Genomic DNA, 9,861 nt, shown 5'->3' on the forward strand with positions numbered 1-9,861 from the left:
CAAAGATTTATTCGATATGTTTTGCAGTGGAGTTTGCTCTAAAGCAGGTATCTAATTTGATAAACTGAGGCAGCATCTGGACCAACATGACACCCAATTAACCACATATCTATCAAACCATTTAATAGATCTGATGTTGTGCGAATATTCACAAGAGAAACACTTTCAAGGTAGTTTAACTCTTGTTATGAGCCTTTTTTGAAAACTATTTTTTAAAACATGAAACATTAAATTGTGATAGAAAATCCACAGACCAATCTCCAATCTTTTTTGATCCTTTTTACTTAAGTAAAGAAAGTTACACAAAAGGTGGCAATTTTTTCGACAATAAATAATAAATAATTTTTGTTGCACGGGAACAAACAAAACATTTTCTTCCAGAGCTAACGGTATTTTTAACTTATTATTAATTATACACATCTTTGGGGAAAAACAAAATCTCGGACGGACACTAACTCACACAAATGTCCCACGAAGCTTGTGGCAAAATAGAGGTATACCTTGTTGCAAATGCTTTAGTACTTAGATCATGAAGGAAATGGTGTAATTAAATGGAGAAAAACAGTGCTATTCCCCTGCAAATAGTCTACATGATGAGGCGCATGTATCGAATTAAAAAATCACCAGTCAGTCATTGTTTTCTTGTCAAAGTAGGGCACAGCATTTTGCAAGTACAGGATTCAGATTTCTCTCCTACTCAGCAGTCCCATTTATCATGTCTTCTCGTTTTGGCAACTGTAACCAGGCGTGAACGTGCAGCTCCGGCCATGATGACGCATACGTGTGTCGATCCTGGGTGGACATTATAATGGGTGGCTGTGGTTAAATCCCATGATTGTCTTCACAGTGTCAAAATACAACCAAGGGGGTTGTTTGGTGCAGTCGGGGGCGGGGGCGGGGGTAGGATGAACAGGGGCTGTGTGTTCAGTACAGTCCGGCCATGCCGCATCGGCTCAGGCCTCGATGGGGCTGGATACCATGCTGTTCGGCGTGTCTGGAAGCTGAGACGACATCGACGCTACCTCGCTGCCCGTCGAGTTCGAACCCGGTCCCCCCTCCGAGAAGCTGACCTGCGGGACACATCATGCAGCGGTCAGCAACATCTGGATGCACCACAGGGACTTTGTGTCAGAGCGATGACTGGAAACGCATTCTCAGTTTCTCACCAGGTAGAGTGGAGACACAGAGTAAAAGCTGGCAGAAAAACCGCGCTGTGTGGATCAGCGCATGCTTCTGTCCATTTACAAACAGCAGACTTCATCCTACATGATGGTCCAACGCGCTGCTTCAGCGTACTGGAGGCTTCTGCAGCCGTGCATGACGCTGGGCAATTTTGCCAATGAATGAAAATTAAGTTGCAAAGACTTGAAACTAATTTATCAGTTTAGTGATTCGTTGCAGTGGGCATCATCTGTCATCGTTTTCAGAATTTGACAATGATTGCTGTTATTCATTGTAGAGGGATTTGTACTGCGTTAGACCGATACGATAGGAACGACAGTCTAATTTACAGCGCGGAGAGGAGACTTGGTGTTCGCTCTGACTGATAATCTTTCGATATTTTACATTTTTTATAGAAGATCGAAGGCTCTGCTTGATAATTGTACGGTTGGAAAAAGGTAAAAACAGTGGCTGCCAGGACGATTAAAAAACAGAATCAAATCTCTGAAACACCTGTATGCTGTAGTGATCAAGTAAATGAAATAAGCACCAAAGGACCACGAAGTCAGCTCAGCTCCAAGGTGCAGGCGTTAATGTTTAACTAAAGCAGTTCTCTTATCATCCATAGTTGTGATGTTAACATTAAATGAAAGAGTTCCCCAATATTGACTTAATCCATAACTAACAGTATTTTACATGTCTAGACACAGCTCAGCTTTCCAGCAGCGAACCTCCTTTCCAGCAGCGAACCTCGAACGGATTAATTGCATGTCATATTCCAGTTCTTGCCATAACCTAAATGCTAATAATCCACTTATGTGGCGAAGACACACGTGGCATTGTTTTGTGTACACGCAAAGCCTCAGCGTTTCTATGCTGGGACTCATTTTATTTCAGATTTCAGGTGATTGTATCATTCTGTCTGTGTGTATGACTCAAAAATAAATATAAAAATAGGAATACGATTATGTCCTAAGGTTTAAAAGCCAACATTGGTTCTGTGTCTGTGGTCCCACGCATGAGACAGTGTTTTTTTTTTTTTTAGTCCAGGCCAAATTATGAACAGGCCTCCATCTATCAAAGAACGCGAATCTAACAGAAAAATAGTGAACCACTTGAGATGATTGACAGCAGTGGTCAAGGGTGCTGAATACTGTTATGAGGTCGCTCAAAACCCACAAACTGCTGCTGGAACGGCTTCATTAAAATAAGCACTGCTCCTGTTACTCTGCTCTGTCAAACGACTGTTCACAGTCCGCTGAAGGACATAAACATAAAAGAAAGAAAGAAACATGTTGAAAACTAAGCAAACATCTGATCCAACATGAAACCAGAATGACGCATTTTAATGTCCACGGAAATATTGGGAACTTGACTCAGAAGTATCCACGGGCGCGGAGAAAATGCTTTGTTGAGGAGCAGCTAAAATATTTTTTGTAAATATTGGTTTCAAGATATAATTTCAGTGTTTAAACAATATCACGGGGTGGAAGAGTACACACTAATTGTACATATTTGTGTGGTACAAACTGCTATTTCAAATACCTATTCCATAGACAAACTTTTTTTGTATCGCATTGACATTGATTATATAATGTTATCATATCCCATATAGGCCTGTCTAAATGTTATATCTAATAGCCTATATACAACTGTATAAATTAATGAATTAAAAGCATGAGTTCCTGAGCGACTTAGTGAACAAAAACACGAACCAGTTGTTGGAAGGCCGGCTGGTCGATGTCGCTCTGCAAGGCGAAGTCGCTGAGGACCTTCCAGGGAGGCTGGTAGCTCTGCACCTCCACTGGGTTGGCCTGGATGCCGCCGTCGTGCCGCTCCGGACTCGCTGCCACCATCGGGGTGCCCGTCATTCCCTGGATGTTCTGCAAGAGGACGCCTCGTGATCAGCAACCAGTATACACATCTTTCACTGTGGGTGATTACAGATTATATCCGTGTGTGTGTGTGTGTGTGTATGTGTGTGTGTGTGTATGTGTGTGTGTGTATGCGCGCCCTAGAGGAAAGGGGGGTGGTATCCGAAAAGAATCCACAAGTCAATCAGAAGACTACTGCAAAACAATCAATAAGCAAGCTAAGAAAATAAACACAAATAAACAGAGACACAGATTGATATGTTTGTGCGTATGGTGACATCTTTCTGCTTTTGCTCCTGCACGTCTGACTTCACAGTCCTGGGCTCGTCCACAAAACTCCAGGCCCTTAAAACAACTGAAGGCCTTTATGAGTTTACGCACACATCTCACAACATAAACCACTGTCCCTGACAAGGGTGTGATTTGGGGTTTGTGAATGTAACTGACTTGACTACCGTTTGCAGGCTTATTGGTCATGTCGCTTAAATAGAGGAGAGAACATACCTTTTATTTATTCAGGGGTTAAACATTAAACAACATCTTAATTAATAATGTAAGACAGAGATGCAAAGTTGGGGTCTGACTTAAGTCAAAGAACACAAAACGTACGTTCTGTCCTAATGTCGTCTATCCATTCCCATTTCAGCATAATCGCAGTATGCAGCATCCCCTTACCGTCTTGTCATTGGGCTGCTGCTGCTGCAGCTGCTTCATCAGTATGCTCCTCTTCTTGTCTTTACACCGCTTGTTCTGGAACCAGACCCGGATGACCCGCGGGCTGAGGCCGGTCATCTCCACCAGCTGCTCCTTCATTAGGGCGTCGGGCCTCGGGTTGGCGTTGTAGCAGGTCCGCAGCGTGTGCAGCTGCTTCTCGTTCAGCACCGTCCGGACGCGGGTGGTCTTCTCCGGCTGTTTGTGTACGTGAGGTCGCAGCGCGGGTTGCCGTGCAGAGATTGGCTCTGCTGTGGAGAATAGACGGAAAAACAACTCAAGGAAGGGAAACTCTTCAAATGTGCCTGCAGTGTGCCATTACAAGACAAGGCAAAGATTAGAAATTGTGTGGACGGATGACATAGGCTCGTGGTTTTTATTCAATTATTTTCCAGAACTTTGTCAATTGTGACTTAGTTTAAATCATCTTTATACACACCTTTCTTGCTCAGTAATACTTTTCAGACACAACGCTGCTTACGCACCACCAAAGGCCACTGAAGATCTGACCCGGGCCGTTTGAGTAACAGAATCCGAATTCTACATTGCGTTTGTAAATTCTACATAAAATAGTCCTGTGGTAGAATTATATTTCGTGAGTTCCGGATATCCAGACTTTATATTAGGTTTAAATGCAGGAGAAGAGCGCAGCTCTGACTGGCTCATCCGATCCAAGGTCAAAATGCATGCTAAATATGAGCGAGATGGCAATTCTGTGTTGCCTGCTGTGCAGCTAGAGAAAAATCCTCCAACTCATTCCAGACGTGCAAAACACTGCGCAGCATTTTTAGTTTAGACCAAACGCATCCCGGACCCAGTTTTGCACTCCCCCCGCCCCGGCGGTGATAACTTGGTATATATCTGTCAGGAGCGCCCACAATATCTAATCTAAAGAGCCTGGCCTGACTGAGCAGTGGTATGCTGAAAGGAAAATGTAATAGACAGTATATATTTAGAAGAGCACAACCCAGAACCAGTCCAACAGAAAACCTCCGAATACGAAGACAGAACAGCTCCTTTTGATAGTTATGGCACCAGGAGCGGCTTCATCGTGTCTGTATGACATTTACTGTACAGATCAAACCTGACTAGTAAATTACTCTGACATTACATTACAGTGCGCCTGGATACGACTCAGTGGCAATGTGAAACACAAGAGGTGCTGTTTGTTTCAATATGACATCACAGCGTCATGTCTCATGTAGTCAGCTGGAGTTTTTTTTTCAAGGACCACCTTGACAAAATCCAATTACGGAAAAAAAAAGTTTCGGAACACTGGGGAAAGAAAAAAGTCACAGCCAGACACGCCTAGCAAATGACAGTAGACCCAGTCTGTAGGCTAAATCTGCCAGCGTTAGGCGAACAGTCCTCGTGGCCTGTCTCCCACTCCACGGGACTTTACCTGCCATCTGTAGCGGTCTGGCAGGGTGCAGCGGGCTGAGCGGGTCTCCGGCGCCCAGACTGGCCCGTTCTACCACGTCGTGGTCGGCCCGACAGAAGAGCCCGTCATCCCGCAAAGCGAACTCGTCCCCCGGGATGAGCTGCCGACTGCAGGCCACGCAGCGAAAACACTCGATGTGGTAGACTTTGGAGCGGGCCCTCATCACAAAGTCGTTCTTGCTGAAGCCGATGTTACATTTAGCACATTTAATCCCGTATAACCTGCGCGCGCGGACACACACACACACACACACACACACACAAACACAAACACACACACACGGTCGGATCAGTTTGACCGCAGGCAGCTGAATACATGACCGAAATAATAATAATAATAATAATAATAATAATAATAATAATAATAATTGTTATTGCTAATATTCTATCTAAATGTTGCCGTTTTAAAAATATAGAATGCACATGTACACAATTTCTGATAATTGTTAAACAATATTTCCACCCATAATAATAATAAGTTATTATTATCATTACTATTATTATTACTATTATTGCTGGTGGCAGTAGAAATCAACATTAGTAGCGCATTCTTTTTATGTTATACCTCGATATAATATAATTCGAGTGAACATTTGTTTTTTTTAGATATTTTTATTTACAGTGTGATTTTTTTTAGTAGCGTCCAACTTTGAAAGGGATTTTCTCATTAGACAATAAATGAAGGCCTGCTCAAATTTTAATCGAATAATCGAGTAACGGTGTAACAACACCGAATCAGTGAGTAATTTACAGGCTGCATCGTAAGAGGCAGGAAGTTTTTTTGTTTTTGTTTTTTTTGATTTTGGGATTTCCTCAGGTCCATCCGTCACGAAGCAGGGCGTATAGGATGCCACAGTCTGGCTCTCGTTGAGAAATAAAGAAGTTTTGTAGGCCTCATATACATTGTTCCAGCTCTTCGAAATGCATGATAAACATAAGACGATGAAATGCTGACACCCTCATTACATTACAAAGAAGCACTGTCTAAAACAAGTCGTAGCACTGATGATGTTTCTGACCATATTATCTGAAACCCACTGAAACAGGTCTCCACGTGTCTTAAATTAGATTGAAAATTCTCAATCTGATATTCTAAAATATAAAAGAGTTAGAAATCCTTTCGCTATGCAGTTCCAGCTCCAATTTCGTATCTGAAGCGGGTCGTCCCGTCCCGGCCGTCCTACCTGATATAATCCCGTTTACAGTAAGTCTTTCCGTCCCTGACGAAGCACGTGCAAGACTCGTCCAGGTACTGGCTGCACTCGGCACATTTGAGACAGGCGGCGTGCCACTCCAGGTCCGGGGAAACCCGCAGGATGTACTGGTCATGGATCTGGTTCCCGCAGCCCACGCACAGAGACACTAGCCGTTTCTCTGGAAGACCAGACCATGAGCAGGATTTATCACACACAGCTTTCACAACTGTCTGCTGACTAATTAGACTCATCTAACAATATAAAAAATGGCCTTAAGAAGAATAAGAATCCATAATGTTGTTGTTGTTGTTTTTAAAAGCCAGAATAAATAAACTATAGGTAACATCCGATTCCTTAAACCGATACTGACACTTTCAAGTAATTAGTTAGAATGAATGACATTTCAATTCATTATTTTAGGATACCGATTTCTTTAATAGGCCAAGAAAATATGTTCTGTCCTCTGGCATCAAGTAGAGAACACATGAACAAATCATCATCAAGTTTTGTTGAATTTAGTTTCAGGATCGTATCCCAACACCGAATAAGTTTCTTACTTTTCGGCGGATCCCCCATGTCTCCCATGTCCACAAAGTAAGGCGATGTTAAGTCCACTGTAACAGCGGGCTGCAGCACCTGGAAGCCTGGATGTGTCCTCCGCTGCCGGGCTGCCGGGCCAGGGGCTGTGCTGTCCGGCTCGGAGAGGGAGTGTGTGTATGTGTTTGTTGCCGGTGTGTGTGGCGCTCTGATCCTGACAAGCAGCGGGGCTGACGTAGGACAGCAGCACGTCATCTGCATGAGCAGCTGATTGGTTCTGCAGACCCTGACCAGCACGAACCACACACGAGCTCGCGCACACATGTACGCACTGGCACACTTATTGGTGCGTATAATTTGTTTTCCAGCTTTTCCTTTTTCCTATTCTGTTACGTTAATTTGTCTGTGTGACTACTCGGTTTTCCATAAAGGAAAATCCATACCTCATGTCATAATTTTTTAACTTTAAATTTGAACTGGACATGCGGTAGGCCATAGAGGAAACATTCCTAGACATGTCTCTTATATATCTGCCTTGTGTTGCTATCACGAGAACACATTGACTTGAATTATCACAATCCTAATTTACTTATTAAAATACTAACTTCAGAAAATCAGAAAACAGCCTTGTGAGAGATTACTTGGAAAAGCAAACCGGAATCAAACGGGATGATTATCTAAAAGCCCAGAGAAACGGGTAGCCACTGAATCTGACGAAAAATATTACTAAAACTTTAATGTACGGCTCTCATCAGAGAGCAACTGATGGTGTGAGCCTTACATCAGAGCGGTGGCAGGCGAGGACCCGCAGAAGCAGCTCTGACACACACCAACACGCCCTCTTGTGTTTGTAACCTACTCACACCGAAAACACACAACAGTAACCTCTCGGCTGAACACATTTTTTAAAAGGGAAATTAAAGGCCTACCACAACTAGATGGATGGATGGATGGATGGATGGATAGATAGATAGATAGATAGATAGATAGATAGATAGATAGATAGATAGATAGATAGATAGATAGATAGATAGACCCTTTTTTGTAATCTTGATGAGATTATGTCAAGGTACGTTTGGAATAATACACTCCAAGAATCTGCAAGGTATCCCTGCAGAAACCAAGAGGTTGGGGGGCATGGCCTTACCACAACATCTTCTTGTATGACATCTTCACTGGCTGCTTCAGATTACGCCCCAAGTGGTTCAGCCTGCTCAAAATACTGCAAAAATATTTAAGTCAAGACGAATCTCAAAATATGGAATCAGTTTAGATGCCATTTTGGACTGTAAACCTTTTCACCACAGGCTCCTATATTTCAAAATCCTGCTTTCCATCCCTCTCTAGTAGATGGTGTCTTTTCCATGTGGGCTAATCTTGACATACAGTGATTAAACTATTTCTATATTGACAGCATCTTTGTATCCTTCCAACAGATTTCAGGTGGACAAATTAATGAGGATATGGGATGATATCCTTCTCCCGGTCCACTCCTTATTTATATGTGCCAAACATGTAAAATCAAACACCCCACTCGCTGAAAAAAACTTTCTCAAATTTATCCTGATGTTTATCCTGTTTGCGACTGGTGTGGACAAACTTGTGTCTCATTGATTCATATGTTTTGGCTCTGTCCATCTCTGCATCACTAAAGGTGAAAGATTTGTCTGTTTTAATGACCACAATATATTTTCTAGTATTATATAATATATTATTATTATTAATATGTCTTGTTTATATGCCATTATTGCTGCTGCTGTTTACAATGAGAATAACAGCAGTACAACAGGTTTTGAGAAAAACATCAATGGAGTTTTCACAGAAATTGTGTGGGATATTAATCATTTCCACAAATGTGTTTTTGTTAATGGTTGTTTTTTGGACTTCTTCTTATGAAATACACTTCACATGTGAAAAAATTGTATGGTAGGGTATATTACTTCCCTAGAGGGAAGACAAGAAGCACTGGCAAGGAGAAGACATTTTCAGTTATTTGTGTTTTATTGCACAGGATTTGGTTTACTGTCTTGTATTATTTTATTATTTTTGCTTTTAACATTATCATAATCAGTAGTGATACTTTATTTTTTAAAAAAGGACTTTGTAATTAATTTTTGAAAAGTGCTATATTGGTATTAGGGGCATAGCACAAAATTCTGGACCCTGTACAAAGGCATTCTCTATCGACCCCTACCCATGAGGGCCCTGTACAGTCAGTCCCCCCACACATCACATCCTTGATTTCACCTCATTGTTATTTTCTATTGAACAATGTATTATCCTCTTTTTTAAACCTGTCTGTACTGTATGTCTTTTCATATCACCTAAGTATCCCATTTACTTGTTTTATTGATTTTTTTTGTGTTATGTAAATCACTCTGAAATGCCTTGTTTAAAGGTGCAATAAAAATAAACTTGCATTACTTTGCTTTACACCATACAACAATATTTCTGGTTATTTGTGGCAACTGTTTGTGTTTCGCCCTTTCATGTTTCAAGATGATAATGGCCCTTTGCATTAAGCCAAGTCCATAAATGGTTTTCCTAGAAATTGATTTTCCAGTTTGTTGTGGAGCAACTGGACTAGCCTGCACAGAGCCCTGACCTCAACCCCATCTGACACCTTTGGGATGAACTGAAATGATGACTGCAAGTGAGACCTTACCACTCTACATCACTTTTCAACCTCACTATTGCTCTTGTGGGAAGAACCTGAAAGCTATGATTATTATCACTACTTTTATTATCTGATTGACTCCCGTTGCAACCATGTGTATTATGATGTGAGGGCTTGCATCTAAGTTTGGAGCAACACCATTGTAGGTAGGGTTGCAATAGAATTTCACGATAACTACCCTGCCTACTTGATTGCAGTATATACTTTCTTGTGTGCTTCATTTCAGAGTAAACTCAGGCCGACATTGTCAGCCAACCAGAGGACA

The 9,861-nt window shown here is 41.9% G+C and overlaps 1 protein-coding gene across 2 annotated transcripts; it reads right to left on the minus strand.

The window, feature by feature from the left end:
- Positions 1–282: 282 nt before the first annotated feature.
- isl1a (ISL LIM homeobox 1a) lies at positions 283–7,068 on the minus strand. Of its 2 annotated transcripts, none has more exons than XM_041936279.1 (6): positions 6,940–7,068; positions 6,371–6,560; positions 5,149–5,408; positions 3,711–3,994; positions 2,877–3,044; positions 283–1,070 (listed from the first exon to the last, which is right to left on the minus strand). In XM_041936279.1, exons 1-6 carry the CDS (start codon positions 6,965–6,967, stop codon positions 954–956), a joined length of 1,047 nt encoding a protein of 348 aa, XP_041792213.1. In that variant the 5' UTR covers positions 6,968–7,068; the 3' UTR covers positions 283–953. The 2 variants fall into 2 exon arrangements, with proteins under 2 accessions (XP_041792213.1, XP_041792212.1); XM_041936278.1 differs by having other exon boundaries at positions 3,711–3,997.
- Positions 7,069–9,861: the final 2,793 nt, after the last annotated feature.

Source organism: Chelmon rostratus, chromosome 5 (assembly GCF_017976325.1).
Source record: "Chelmon rostratus isolate fCheRos1 chromosome 5, fCheRos1.pri, whole genome shotgun sequence".
Classification (NCBI taxonomy): Eukaryota; Metazoa; Chordata; class Actinopteri; order Chaetodontiformes; family Chaetodontidae; genus Chelmon; species Chelmon rostratus.

Bases quoted from the DNA above. Each gene is read 5' to 3' on its own strand.
- isl1a (XM_041936278.1), bottom strand. From the start codon at position 6,967: ATGGGAGACATGGGGGATCCGCCGAAAA. The intron at 3,045-3,710 runs GTAAGGGGATGC...GTCCTCTTGCAG, and splicing joins AGCAGCCCAATGACAAGACG to AACATCCAGGGAATGACGGG. The intron at 1,071-2,876 runs GTTCGTGTTTTT...TGTGTCCCGCAG, and splicing joins AGCCGGCCTTCCAACAACTG to GTCAGCTTCTCGGAGGGGGG.